The 15,197-nt window shown below is 43.2% G+C and overlaps 1 protein-coding gene across 1 annotated transcript in view; it reads left to right on the forward strand.

Annotated features, from left to right (window-relative positions):
- Positions 1 to 15,197, forward strand: part of tgfbr1b (transforming growth factor, beta receptor 1 b) — a 65,786-nt gene that overhangs the window by 31,443 nt on the left and 19,146 nt on the right. The window contains exon 5 of the mRNA XM_041968381.1: positions 14,637 to 14,804. Coding sequence (XP_041824315.1) covers positions 14,637 to 14,804 — 168 coding nt within the window. The remainder of the gene's footprint in view (positions 1 to 14,636; positions 14,805 to 15,197) is intronic.

The following is a 15,197-nucleotide window of genomic DNA, read 5'->3' on the forward strand; positions in this document are numbered from 1 at the left end:
GGGGTCCCTCTCCTCAGGAATGAACTCCACACACTCAAAAGTGCTTCAGATCAGGTCAAACTCTTTCGTGATACTACCGAAAACAATCCTCAAGTTCCTTCCTCAAGCAAAACCATGGCGAATGGCGTTCATCGCCATGAAACAGGAAGTATTTGCAACTGACCCATAGTACTCCCGATCTCCACCAAACTCGGCAGGAAGGACAGTGGTCAGGCCTGGAACTGATTTAAATAGACATATGCTGGTTATGTGGCTCTATAGCGCCCCCTATAATTATTTATTCTATCAGCTCCAACCACTGCTTTGACTGACATTCATGAAATGTGGCATATTTATATAACATGCCAGTACAAACCAAAAAGCCTCTTCATGTCCTGATGTTTTCAACGCCATAGCCCCGCCCCCTGGAAACAGGAAGTACCCCTTTTATCCCATTGAAAACCCTACACACCTACTCAAACTCATCAATATTATCCTTGATGAACACATGACTCACAATATAACAAACTGCTTACACCATCATGAATAAAATGGCTGCCTGTGAGGTTTCTGTCCCTCGCCATCAAACAGGAAGTGGCTATAACTCTGGACTCGGTTGACCCAATGACGTGATACTTGGCAGTTGTCATTAAAGTCCGAACCTCAACATGTTAGTACAAGATCAAACACTATAGCTCCACCTACTGGCCATGTTGATATCTGCAGATCTTAAAAGCATGATTGTGTTTGGATTTGTTTCACACTATTGGTCAGAACAAGGTCATGACCACTTCTGATGTCATTATTAGGCCCATTGATGTATGAGATGATGGTCAGAGAGAGACAATGACCACACGAGGCAGAAACATGGGGACGACAGAGCGTACGACTGCCAGCCAGAGCGAGCTTGCTTGGGGAGGGAGGTTGCAGGCCGAGGGGGCGGTGCAATAGGCCGGAGCGGCGCCAGAGGTGCGAGGGCCTTCATCGCTGCTTGCAGCTTTAATTAGGCCCGAGCACCGAAGGCGGTGCGAAGGCCTATTGTAATTGCTCCGTTTCTTCCTTATTCTTCTTCTTCTTGTCAAAAGTAAATTGCATTTTAGGGGACCTGAACATGCGCGAAAACGCGCCTAATTTTGCGTACCCCCCCAAGGGAATGTGTAAATTTACGTATTTTGTGGTGCTCGGGACTGTTCGGGCAAAATTGAATGAGAGCGCCACCTATTTATGATGCCCTGCCACTGCACCTCATCAATCTTTATGAAAATCGCTACATGTATTCCAAATGTTTGGGCGAACAAAAAATCCTCTTGGAGTAACAGCCTAAAACCAACAGGAAGTCGGCCATTTTGGGTCAAAGTCGCCATTTTGGCGTTTTACTGACATTTTCAAAATCTATCTCCTCCTAGAGATTTCATCGTACCGCTACCAAAATAGCTCAGGATGTCCAGAAGGCATGTGTCTTTAAAAGTTATTGAAAGTTTTCTAATAGGAGAAAGGGCATGGAGGGGGTGGGGCCTCAAAGTTTGACGTCTCGCCGTGAAGAACGAAAGTGATATAACTTCCACATAAAACAATGTATCTGAACCAAAATGGCCATGTATGATGCCAGTCCCATCCTGAACACATCTACATGTCAATATTTGGGTTATGAATTGGCCACGCCCCCTGGTGACAGGAAGTCATGGTTTTTACTTGAGAGACCACTTATCTGACGTTTTGGACACAACCAGGTCCAAACTGGGTCAGACAGCAGAAAACAAGTTGGTGATGATATCCAGTGAAAACTGTTGCTCTACGCTGCAGGGCGAGACCGTGGCGCCATGGCGAACTTCGATAAGACGCCATGACATCATAAATCACTATAAATCCCTCAATTTTCACACGATCCTCATCAGACTTTCAGGGATTAATAAGGGTCTGGCCCTGAACAGATCCATTTCAACAATTCCGGTCTAGCCATAAGCCCCGCCCACTTCCAACAGGAAGTGCTTTTTTTCAGACGCCGGGGTCCATCTCCTCAGGAATGAAACCTACACACTTGAAAGTGCTTCACAACAGGTCAAACCCTTTCATGATACCACAATAAAAATCTCAAGTTCCTTCGCCAAACGTAACCATGGCGAATAGTGGTCCAACGCCATCAAACAGGAAGTACTTGTGACTGACCCATTGTAACGTTGATCTTAACCAAACTTGGCAGGAAGGCACGCGGTCAGGACGTGAACTCAGCCACATTGACATATGCTGGAAAAATTGCAATATGGCTCTATAGCGCCCCCTACAAATATTTAATTGATCATAACTGCCCACTACATTGACCGATATGGCTGAAATCCAGTATATTGATAGAACTTGGGAGGATGTACAAAAAAGCCTCTTGGACCTATATGATAACTTCAACAGGAAGTCGGCCATTTTGAAAAGAGTGTCATTTTTGGGGTCATTTTTGCATGTTTCTTTGCCTTGCATTTGAACGAACTCCTCCTACAGATTTTATCGTATTTACCTCAAACTCAGTCTGAACACTCCAGAGGCATGTGTGGTTAAAAGTTATTGAAAATTTTCTAATAGGAGGTGGCGTTCAGCGGCGGCGCCTCATCAAGTTTTGATGTTTCGCCATCAATCATGGAATCCATTATTTCTGAAATACAACACTCAGTCTGCACCAAATCTGCCCATGTTTCACTTCAGTTCCATGCCGACCACATCTACATGTCCAGATGTTGTCATCCTGGACATTGCTCAACGCTGCACTGGCGACGACCGATGGCGCCATGACAAGATTGGATAAGATGCCATGACACCATTAATCAGTATAAATCCCTCAATTTTCATCCAATCACCATCACGCTTACAGTGATTAATCAGGGTCTGCTCCTGAACAGATACATACAACTACTTCTGGTCTTGGCCTAAGCCCCGCCCACTTGAAACAGGAAGTGCCTTTTTCAGACACCGGGGTCCCTCTTTTTAGGAATGAATCTCACACACTCAAAAGTGCTTCAGATCAGGTCAAACCCTTTCATGATACTACAGAAAAAAACCTCAAGTTCCCTCGCCAAGCAAAACCATGGCGAATGGCATCCACCGCCATTAAACAGGAAGTACTTCTAACTGACCCAATGTACTCCTGATCTCCACCAAACTTGGCAGGGAGGACACTGGTCAGGCCTGGAACTGATTCAAATAGATATATGCTGGTAATATGGCTCTATAGCGCCCCCTATAAATATTTAATCTATCAGCTCCAACCACTGCTTTGAACGACATGATAAAATGTGGCATATTTATGTAACATGACAGGACAAACAAAAATGCCTCTTCATGTCCTTATGTTCTCAACACCATAGCCCCGCCCCCTGGGAAAAGGAAGTCCCACCATTTTAACCTTTATCATCTGTATAACTAATTCTAACTCATTAATATCATCCTTCATGAACTTATGGTTGAAAATATGACTGACGTCTTACAGCATCATGATTAAAATGGCTTTCTGTGATGGTTTAAATCATTCGCCATTATACAGGAAGTGGCACTAACCCTGCTGTCAGTTGACCAATTGAGCTAATATTTTCCTGTTCTCATTAGAGTTCCAACCTGAACATGGTCCTACATTAAAACAACTTTACCACCACCTAGTGGCCACGTGGAATTTTCCTCTTGATAAAATCATGCTCCAGTTTGTGGGAATTCAACACAGTTTGTAAGAAACAAGGTCATGAATGCTTCAGATGTCATCACTGGAAAGGCTGAGGTGCAAGTTGATCCTCTCATGAGGAAAATCACCTCTTGATGGAGATAAACTCTGGAAGAATGGGTATATGGCTGTGGGCGATAGCGGCTGTGCTGCTGGAGGGAGGTTGCGGGGTGATGGGGCGGTGCAATAGGCCGAAGCGGCGCCAGAGGTGCGAGGGCCTCCAACGCTGCTTGCAGCTTTAATTAGGCCCGAGCACCGAAGGCGGTGCGAAGGCCTGTTGTAATTGCTCCGTTTCTTCCTTATTCTTCTTCTTCTTCTTCTTCTTCTTCTTCTTCTTCTTCTTCTTCTTCTTCTTAAACATTGGAGGCATTTTTGGGGACCTGAACATGCACGAAAACGCGCCTATTTTTGTGTACCCCCCCAAAGGAATGCGAAAAATTTGATATTTTGGGGTGCTTGGGACTGTTCGGGCAAAATTGAATGAGAGCGCCACCTATTTAATATGCCCCGCCACTGCACGTCATCAATCTTTATGAAAATCGCTACATATATTCTAAATGTTCGGGCGAACAAAAAATCCTCTTGGAGCAACAGCCTACAACCAACAGGAAGTCGGCCATTTTGGATCAAAGTCGCCATTTTGGCGTTTTACTGACATTTTCAAAATCTATCTCCTCCTAGAGATTTCATCGTACCGCTACCAAAATAGCTCAGGATGTCCAGAAGGCATGTGTCTTTAAAAGTTATTGAAAGTTTTCTAATAGGAGAAAGGGCATGGAGGGGGTGGGGCCTCAAAGTTTGGTGTCTCGCCTTGAAGAACGAAAGTGATATAACTTCCACATAAAACAATGTATCTGAACCAAAATGGCCATGTATGATGCCAGTCCCATCCTGAACACATTTACATGTCAATATTTGGGTTATGAATTGGCCACGCCCCCTGGTGACAGGAAGTCATGGTTTTTACTTGGAGAGACACTTATCTGACGTTTTGGACACAACCAGGTCCAAACTGGGTCAGACAGCAGAAAACAAGTTAGTGATGATATCCAGTGAAAACCATTGCTCTACGCTGCAGGGCGAGACTGTGGCGCCATGGCGATCTTCGATAAGACGCCATGACATCATAAATCACTATAAATCCCTCAATTTTCACCCGATCCTCATCAGACTTTCAGGGATTAATAAGGGTCTGGCCCTGAACAGATCCATTTCAACAATTCCGGTCTAGCCATAAGCCCCACCCACTTCCAACAGGAAGTGCTTTTTTTCAGACGCCGGGGTCCATCTCCTCAGGAATGAAACCTACACACTTGAAAGTGCTTCACAACAGGTCAAACCCTTTCATGATACCACAATAAAAATCTGAAGTTCCTTCGCCAAACGTAACCATGGCGAATAGTGGTCCAACGCCATCAAACAGGAAGTACTTGTGACTGACCCATTGTAACGTTGATCTTAACCAAACTTGGCAGGAAGGCACGCGGTCAGGACGTGAACTCAGCCACATTGACATATGCTGGAAAAATTGCAATATGGCTCTATAGCGCCCCCTACAAATATTTAATTGATCATAACTGCCCACTACATTGACCGATATGGCTGAAATCCAGTATAATGATAGAACTTGGGAGGATGTACAAAAAAACCTCTTGGACCTATATGATAACTTCAACAGGAAGTCGGCCATTTTGAAAAGAGTGTCATTTTTGGGGTCATTTTTGCATGTTTCTTTGCCTTGCATTTGAACGAACTCCTCCTACAGATTTTATCGTATTTACCTCAAACTCAGTCTGAACACTCCAGAGGCATGTGTGGTTAAAAGTTATTGAAAATTTTCTAATAGGAGGTGGCGTTCAGCGGTGGCGCCTCATCAAGTTTTGATGTTTCGCCATCAAGCATGTAATCCATTATTTCTGACAAACAACACTCAGTCTGCACCAATCTGCCCATGTTTCACTTCAGTTCCATGCTGACCACATCTACATGTCCAGAAGTTGTCACCTGGACATTGCTCAGTGCTGCATGGCGAGACGATGGCGCCATGACGAGCTTGGATAAGACGCCATGACATCATTAATGAGTTTAAATCCCTCAATTTTCATCCAATCACCATCACACTTACAGTGATTAATCAGGGTCTGCTCCTGAACAGATACATACAACTACTTCTGGTCTTGGTCTAAGCCCCGCCCACTTGAAACAGGAAGTGATTTTTTCAGACACCGGGGTCCCTCTTTTTAGGAATGAATCTCACACACTCAAAAGTGCTTCAGATCAGGTCAAACCCTTTCATGATACTACAGAAAAAAACCAAGTTCCCTCCCCAAGCAAAACCATGCGAATGGCATCCACCGCCATTAAACAGGAAGTACTTCTAACTGACCCAATGTACTCCTGATCTCCACCAAACTTGGCAGGGAGGACACTGGTCAGGCCTGGAACTGATTCAAATAGATATATGCTGGTAATATGGCTCTATAGCGCCCCCTATAAATATTTAATCTATCAGCTCCAACCACTGCTTTGAACGACATGGTAAAATGTGGCATATTTATGTAACATGACAGGACAAACAAAAATGCCTCTTCATGTCCTTATGTTCTCAACACCATAGCCCCGCCCCCTGGGAAAAGGAAGTCCCACCATTTTAACCTTTATCATCTGTATAACTAATTCTAACTCATTAATATCATCCTTCATGAACTTATGGTTGAAAATATGACTGACGTCTTACAGCATCATGATTAAAATGGCTTTCTGTGAAGATTTAAATCATTCGCCATTATACAGGAAGTGGCACTAACCCTGCTGTCAGTTGACCAATTAAGCTAATATTTTCCTGTTCTCATTAGAGTTCCAACCTGAACATGGTCCTACATTAAAACAACTTCACCACCACCTAGTGGCCACGTGGAATTTTCCTCTTGATAAAATCATGCTCCAGTTTGTGGGAATTCAACACAGTTTGTAAGAAACAAGGTCATGAATGCTTCAGATGTCATCACTGGAAAGGCTGAGGTGCAAGTTGATCCTCTCATGAGGAAAATCACCTCTTGATGGAGATAAACTCTGGAAGAATGGGTATATGGCTGTGGGCGATAGTGGCTGTGCTGCTGGAGGGAGGTTGCGGGGTGATGGGGCGGTGCAATAGGCCGAAGCGGCGCCAGAGGTGCGAGGGCCTCCAACGCTGCTTGCAGCTTTAATTAGGCCCGAGCACCGAAGGCGGTGCGAAGGCCTGTTGTAATTGCTCCGTTTTTTCCTTATTCTTCTTCTTCTTCTTATTATTAGGCCCGAGCACCGAAGGCGGTGCGAAGGCCTGTTGTAATTGCTCCGTTTCTTCCTTATTCTTCTTCTTCTTCTTCTTCTTCTTCTTCTTAAACATTGGAGGCATTTTTGGGGACCTGAACATGCACGAAAACGCGCCTATTTTTGTGTACCCCCCCAAAGGAATGTGAAAAATTTGATATTTTAGGGTGCTTGGGACTATTCGGGCAAAATTGAATGAGAGCGCCACCTATTTACGATGCCCCGCCACTGCACGTCATCAATCTTTATGAAAATTGCTACAAATATTCTAAATGTTCGGGCGAACAAAAAATCCTCTTGGAGCAACAGCCTAAAACAAACAGGAAGTCGGCCATTTTGGGTCAAAGTCGCCATTTTGGCGTTTTACTGACATTTTCAAAATCTATCTCCTCCTAGAGATTTTATCGTACCGCTACCAAAATAGCTCAGGATGTCCAGAAGGCATGTGTCTTTAAAAGTTATTGAAAGTTTTCTAATAGGAGAAAGGGCATGGAGGGGGTGGGGCCTCAAATTTTGATGTGTCGCCGTGAAGAACGAAAGTGATATAGCTTCCACATAAAACAATGTATCTGAACCAAAATGGCCATGTATGATGCCAGTCCCATCCTGAACACATCTACATGTCAATATTTGGGTTATGAATTGGCCACGCCCCCTGGCGACAGTAAGTCATGGTTTTTACTTGGAGACCCTCTTATCTGACGTTTTGAACACAACCAGGTCCAAACTGGGTCAGACAGCAGAAAACAAGTTGGTGATGATAACCAGTGAAAACTGTTGCTCTATGCTGCAGGGCGAGACCGTGGCGCCATGGCGAACTTTGATAAGACGCCATGACATCATAAATCACTATAAATCCCTCAATTCTGATCCAATCCCCATCAGACTTGCAGGGATTAATCAGGGTCCGGCCCTGAACAGATTCATATCACCAATTCCGGTCTAGCCCTAAGCCCCGCCCACTTCCAACAGGAAGTGCTTTTTTTCAGACGCAGGGGTCCATCTCCTCAGGAATAAAACGTGCACACTTGAAAGTACTTCACAACAGGTCAAACCCTTTCATGATACCACAATAAAAATCTCAAGCTCCTTCGCCAAACGTAACCATGGCGAATAGCGGTCCGACGCCATCAAACAGGAAGTACTTGTAACTGACCCATTGTACTGCTGATCTACACCAAACCTGGCAGGGAGGAGCGCGGACCAGCCGAGAACTCAGCCACATTGACATATGCTGGAAAAATTGCAATATGGCTCTATAGCGCCACCTACAAATATTTAATTGATCATATCTGCCCACTACATTGACTGATATGGCTGAAATCCAGTATATTGATAGAACTTGGAAGGATGTACAAAAAAGCCTCTTGGACCTATATGATAACTTCAACAGGAAGTCAGCCATTTTGAAAAAAGTGTCATTTTTGGGGTCATTTTTGCATGTTTCTTTGCCTTGCATTTGAACGAACTCCTCCTACAGATTTTATCGTATTTACCTCAAACTCAGTCTGAACACTCCAGAGGCATGCGTGGTCAAAAGTTATTGAAAATTTTCTAATAGGAGGTGGCGTTCAGCGGCGGCGCCTCATCAAGTTTAGATGTTTCGCCATCATGCACAGAATCGGTTATTTCTGACATACAACACTCACTCTCCACCAAACTGCCCATGTTTCACTTCAGCTCCATGCCGACCACATCTACATGTCCAGATGTTGTCATCTGGACATTGCTCAACGCTGCACGGCGACACCATGGCGCCATGACAAGCTTGGATAAGACGCCATGACATCATTAATCAGTATAAATCCCTCAATTTTCATCCAATCAATATGACACTTACAGTGATTAATCAGGGTCTGCTACTGAACAGATAAATGCTACTACTTCTGGTCTTGGGCTAAGCCCCGCCCATTTGAAACAGGAAGTGCCTTTTTCAGACACCGGGGTCTCTCTCATCAGGGATTAATCTCACACACTCTACAGTGCTTCAGATCAGGTCAAACCCTTTCATGATACTACAGAACAAAACCTGAAGTTCCCTCGCCAAGCAAAACCATGGCGAATGGCGTCCACCGCCATGAAACAGGAAGTACTTGTAACTGACCCAATGTACTCCTGATCTCCACCAAACTTGGCAGGGAGGACAGCGGTCAGGCCTGGAACTGATTCAAATAGACATATGCTGGTAATATGGCTCTATAGCGCCCCCTATGAAATTTTTAATTGATCAGCTCAAACCACTGCTTTGATCGACATGATAAAACGTGGGATATTTATATAACATGCCAGGACAAACAAAAAAGTCTCTTCATGTTCTGATGTTCTCAACACCATAGCCCTGCCCCCTGGGAACAGGGAGACCCACCATTTTAACCCTTTATCCTCTGTATAACTAATTCTAACTCATTAATATTATCCTTCATGAACTCATAGTTGAAAATATCACTGACTTCTTACAGCAGCATGATTAAAATGGCTTCCTGTGATGGTTTAAATCATTCGCCATTATACAGGAAGTGGCAAAAACCCTGCTGTCAGTTGACCAATTGGAATAATATTTTCCTGTTCTCATTAGAGTTCCAACCTGAACATGGTTCTACATTAAAACAACTTTACCACCACCTAGTGGCCACGTGGAATTTTCCTCTTGATGAAATCATGCTCCAGTTTGTGGGAATTCAACACAGTTTGTAACAAACAAGGTGATGAATGCTTCAGATGTCATTACTGGACAGGCTGAGTTGCAAGTTGATCCTCTCATGCCGAAAATCTCCTCCTGATGGAGATAAACTCTGCAAGAATGGGTATATGGCTGTCGGCGAGAGCGGCCGCGCTGCTGGAGGGAGGCTGCTAGGTGATGGGGGGGTGCAAAAGGCCGAAGCGGCGCCAGAGGTGCGAGGGCCTCCAACGCTGCTTGCAGCTTTAATTATTATTCTTCTTCTTAAAAGTAAATTGCATTTTAGGGGACCTGAACATGCGTGAAAACGCGCCTAATTTTGCATACCCCCCCAAAGGAATGCGTAAATTTACGTATTTTGGGGTGCTCGGGACTGTTCGGGCAAAATTGAATGAGTGCGCCACCTATTTATGATGCCCCGCCACTGCACGTCATCAATCTTTATAAAAATTGCTACATGTATTCTAAATGCTCGGGCGAACAAAAAACCCTCTTGGAGCAACAGCCTAAAACCAACAGGAAGTCGGCCATTTTGGGTCAAATTCGCCATTTTGGCGTTTTACTGAAATTTTCAAAATCTATCTCCTCCTAGAGATTTCATCATAACGCTACCAAAATAGCTCAGGATGTTCAGAAGGCATGTGTCTTTAAAAGTTATTGAAAGTTTTCTAATAGGAGAAAGGGCATGGAGGGGGTGGGGCCTCAATGTTTGACGTCTTGCCGTGAAGAACGAAAGTGATATAACTTCCACATAAAACAATATATCTGAACCAAAATGGCCATGTATGATGCCAGTCCCACCCTGAACACATCTACATGTCAATATTTGGGTTATGAATTGGCCACGCCCCCTGGCGACAGTAAATCATGGTTTTTACTCAGAGAGCCACTTATTTGAGGTTTTGGACACAACCAGGTCCAAACTTGGTGAGACAGCAGAAAACAAGTTGGTGATGACATCCAGTGAGAACTATTGCTCTACACTGCAGGGCGAGACCGTGGCGCCATGGCGAACTTTGATAAGACGCCATGACATCATAAATCACTATAAATCCCTCAATTCTGATCCAATCCCCATCAGACTTGCAGGGATTAATCAGGATCCGGCCCTGAACAGATCCATATGACCAATTCCAGACAAGCCCTAAGCCCCGCCCATTTTCAACAGGAAGTGCTTTTTGTCAGACGCCGGGGTCCATCTCCTCAGGAATAAAACCTACACACTTGAAAGTGCTTCACAACAGGTCAAACCCTTTCATGATATCACAATAAAAATCTCAAGTTCCTTTGCCAAACGTAACCATGGCGAATAGTGGTCCGACGCCATCAAACAGGAAGTACTTGTAGCTGACCCATTGTACTGCTGATCTCCACCAAACTTGGCAGGAAGGACCGCGGTCAGGCTGCGAACTCAACCACATTGACAAATGCTGGAAAAATTGCAATATGGCTCTATAGCGCCACCTACAAATATTTAATTGATCATATCTGCCCACTACATTGACTGATATGGCTGAAATCCAGTATATCGATAGAACTTGGAAGGATGTACCAAAAAGCCTCTTGGACCTATATGATAACTTCAACAGGAAGTTGGCCATTTTGAAAAAAGTGTCATTTTTGGGGTCATTTTTGCATGTTTCTTTGCCTTGCATTTGAACGAACTCCTCCTACAGATTTTATCGTATTTACCTCAAACTCAGTCTGAACACTCCAGAGGCATGCGTGGTCAAAAGTTATTGAAAATTTTCTAATAGGAGGTGGCGTTCAGCGGCGGCGCCTCATCAAGTTTTGATGTTTCGCCCACAAGCACGGAATCTATTATTTCTGCAATACAACACTCATTCTGTACCAAACTGCATATGTTTCTCTTCACTTCCATGCGGACCACATCTACAAGTCCTGATGTTGTCATCTGGACATTGCTCAACGCTGCATGGCGAGACCGTGGCGCCATGACAAGGTTGGATAAAACGCCATGACATCATTATTGAGTATAAATCCCTCAATTTTCATCCAATCAGCATCACACTTGCACTGATTAATCAGAGTCTGCTTCTTAACAGATATATGTAATTACTTCTGGTCTTGGCCTAAGCCCCGCCCACTTGAAACAGGAAGTGCCTTTTTCCTGCAGCAGGGTCCCTCTCGTCAGGGATTAACCTCACACACTCAAAAGTGCTTGAGATCAGGTCAAACCCTTTCATGATATAAGAGAAAAAAAACCTCAAGTTCCTTCCTCAAGCAAAACATGGGAAATGGCGTCCACCGCCATGAAACAGGAAGTACTTGTAACTGACCCAATGTACTCCTGATCTCCACCAAACTTGGCAGGGAGGACAGTGGTCAGGCCTGGAACTGATTGAAATACACATATGCTGGTAATATGGCTCTATAGCGCCCCCTGTATATAGTTCATCTTTCAGCTCCAACCACTGCTTTGAACTACATGGTAAAATGTGGCATATTTATTTAACATGCCAGGACAAACAAAAAAGCCTCTTCATGTCCTTTAAGTTCTCAACACCATAGCCCCGCCCCCTGGGAACAGGAAGTCCCACCATTTTAACCCTTTATCCTCTGTATAACTAATTCTAACTCATTTATATCATCCTTCATGAACTCATGGTTGAAAATATGACTGACTTCTTACAGCAGCATGATTAAAATGGCTTTCTGTGATGGTTTAAATCATTTGCCATTATACAGGAAGTGGCACTAACCCTGCTGTCAGTTGACCAATTGAGCCAATATTTTCCTGTTCTCATCAGAGATCCAACCTGAACATTTGTCCTACATTAAAACAAATTTACCACCACCTAGTGGCCACGTGGAATTTTCCTCTTGATGAAATCATGCTCCAGTTTGTGGGAATTCAACACAGTTTGTAAGAAACAAGGTCATGAATGCTTCAGATGTCATCACTGGACAGGCTGAGGTGCAAGTTGATCCTCCCATGAGGAAAATCACCTCTTGATGTAGATAAACTCTGGAAGAATGGGTTTATGGCTGTGGGCGACAGCGGCTGTGTTGCTGGAGGGAGGTTGCGGGGTCATGGGGCGGTGCAATAGGCCGAAGCGGCGCCAGAGGTGCGAGGGCCTCCAACGCTGCTTGCAGCTTTAATTATTATTGTTACTATTATCAACTAGTTGTGTAATGACCTACTGGCTAGGATGATCTTAGCCATATATGTTGTAAGTAGTATGGATTACATGGTCTTCTGTATGATGTTTCAAGTCCCCACCCGCACTCCCCACACCCTTTCTGTCCCTCTCTCTCCCCTCCCTCTTCTCTCTACTTTCTTTTCTCTCTCTCTCTCTCTGTCCCCTCCGGTCGAGTCCAGCATTAAGAGTCTGATTTAATAAAGTTTTTTATGTCATCAAGAGGGACTTTATACATGTAGTATAAATCCCTGCTTGATAGAGTAAAATTGCCCAGCACCAGACGGCAGCCAGACAATCATTCTGTTTGCAACGATGCTGGACAAGACAGGTTTAAAAAAAAAAAAAAAAAAAAAAAAAAAAAAAAAAGAATGTAAAAAAGCCTTTTAGATCAGGGTGGATTTGTAGGTGCTGTTTTTCTGGACCTAAAACGTGCTTTTGACACAATACATCATGGTATGCTTCTTGCTAAACTGTCTCATTTTAATTTATCCAGAAGTGCCCTCTGTTGGATGCAGTCATATCTGGCAGATAGGAAACAAGCTGTACAAATAGGAAATTCACAATCATCTTATCTTTCTTGCTCTGCCGGTGTCCCACAAGGCTCAATACTTGGCCCAATACTATTCAGTCTTTATGTCAATAATTTACCAAATGTTTGTTCAACTATCAAAACGCAATTATATGCAGATGATACAGTGTTGTATACTCACGCAAAAACTAAACAAGAAGCTGCTGCAATACTTTCAGGAGCCATGGTACCAGTGTCCCACTGGCTTCAAAACTCCTGCTTACATCTTAATACAAAGAAAACAGTTTGTATGTTTTTCTCACGACAGCCAGTAGGCGACCAACAACCATCTGTCATAGTTAATGATGAATGTCTAGATGTGGTGGACCAGTTCAAGTATCTGGGTGTGGTCTTTGATTCTAACCTGACATTTAAGCAACATGTAAAAAAAATTATAAATACAATCAAATTTAACTTATCAAATTTTAATCATGTCAGACCCTTTCTTACTCTTGATGCAGCAAAAGCATACATGCACACAATGATTTTTACTCATATCACCTACTGTTACACAACGTGGTCTCATACAACAGAAGGAACTCTAAAGCCTATTAAGTCTCTTTTTAAGAAAACATTGAAAATTTTAGACAGAAAACCTCTTCATTTTCATCACTGTAATATCCTTAGTAAGTATAATATTTTAGACTTGAGCAGCTATCAGATATTTCTGGATGTATGTTTTGTTTTTAAGGTTTTAAATGGGCTTGCCCCTCCACCATTAGATGTTTTCATACAGAAGAAAACAAACAATAGAGTCACTACTAGAGCATTAACCAGAGGAGACTGTAACATACAGCGCCGCAGGACTAAGTTTAGCCAAATGGTGGTGTCTATCAGAGGCACACAGTCATGGAACTCACTACCAGCTCATATTAGAAACTGTGACAACTATCTCACCTTCAAGAAAACACTAAAAGAGTGGTTAAAAACAAACCAGTCCTGTACTCATGTGTAACTAACATCCGGTTTACCTCTTATTACTAACACTGTGTTTAAAGTTTATTGTAACTATTGTAAATATGAGATGTTTGTCAATGTTTGTTCAATGTGCCTGCCTTAGGACAACAGATGCAATTTAGCTTTTGTGGCTAATTCTGGCATATTTACTGTGAAGCTTTTGCTCATATGTTGATTAATATGCATTGTCCTAAATAAATAAATAAATAAATAAATAAATAAATAAAAAAAAACCTGTAGTTGATCCGGTAAAAGCAGCGCCACCTTCTTATTGTCTGTGTGCAGATAACGGGACATGGACTCAGCTGTGGTTGGTGTCGGATTACCACGAACATGGCTCCTTGTTCGACTACCTGAACCGCTACACCGTCACTGTGGAGGGCATGATCAAACTGTCCCTGTCCACGGCCAGCGGCCTGGCTCACCTCCACATGGAGATAGTAGGCACACAAGGTGAGACACCACAAACACACTGCATCCCTCAACACACTACTTTTAATTTTAGATTTTTTTCATTAGTTTTTTTTTTTTTTTTTTTTTACATGTTTTTTTTTTTTTTACCCAAATAGAAATAAATGGATCCTGTCTGCTTTCTCAGTGAAGATTGGAGGGATTTTGAACTCTCTAGGACTCCTAATTGATTTCATGAAAAAGTGGAGCTGATACTTTTTGTGTAAACAGTTTATGCTTCACTTGTAGGAAAAGTGGTTTCTAAATAAAAATGTAATTAGATCAGAACAGTGTGCAGGGCATGCCTTAGATCAGACATTACTTCAGACAAGCAGTTTTATTGGCTGGTGCCTCATGAAAAACGTTAACTGTTTTAAGTGTTCCACCTGAAGCTAC

This window comes from Melanotaenia boesemani, chromosome 18 (assembly GCF_017639745.1).
Source record: "Melanotaenia boesemani isolate fMelBoe1 chromosome 18, fMelBoe1.pri, whole genome shotgun sequence".
Taxonomy (NCBI): domain Eukaryota; kingdom Metazoa; phylum Chordata; class Actinopteri; order Atheriniformes; family Melanotaeniidae; genus Melanotaenia; species Melanotaenia boesemani.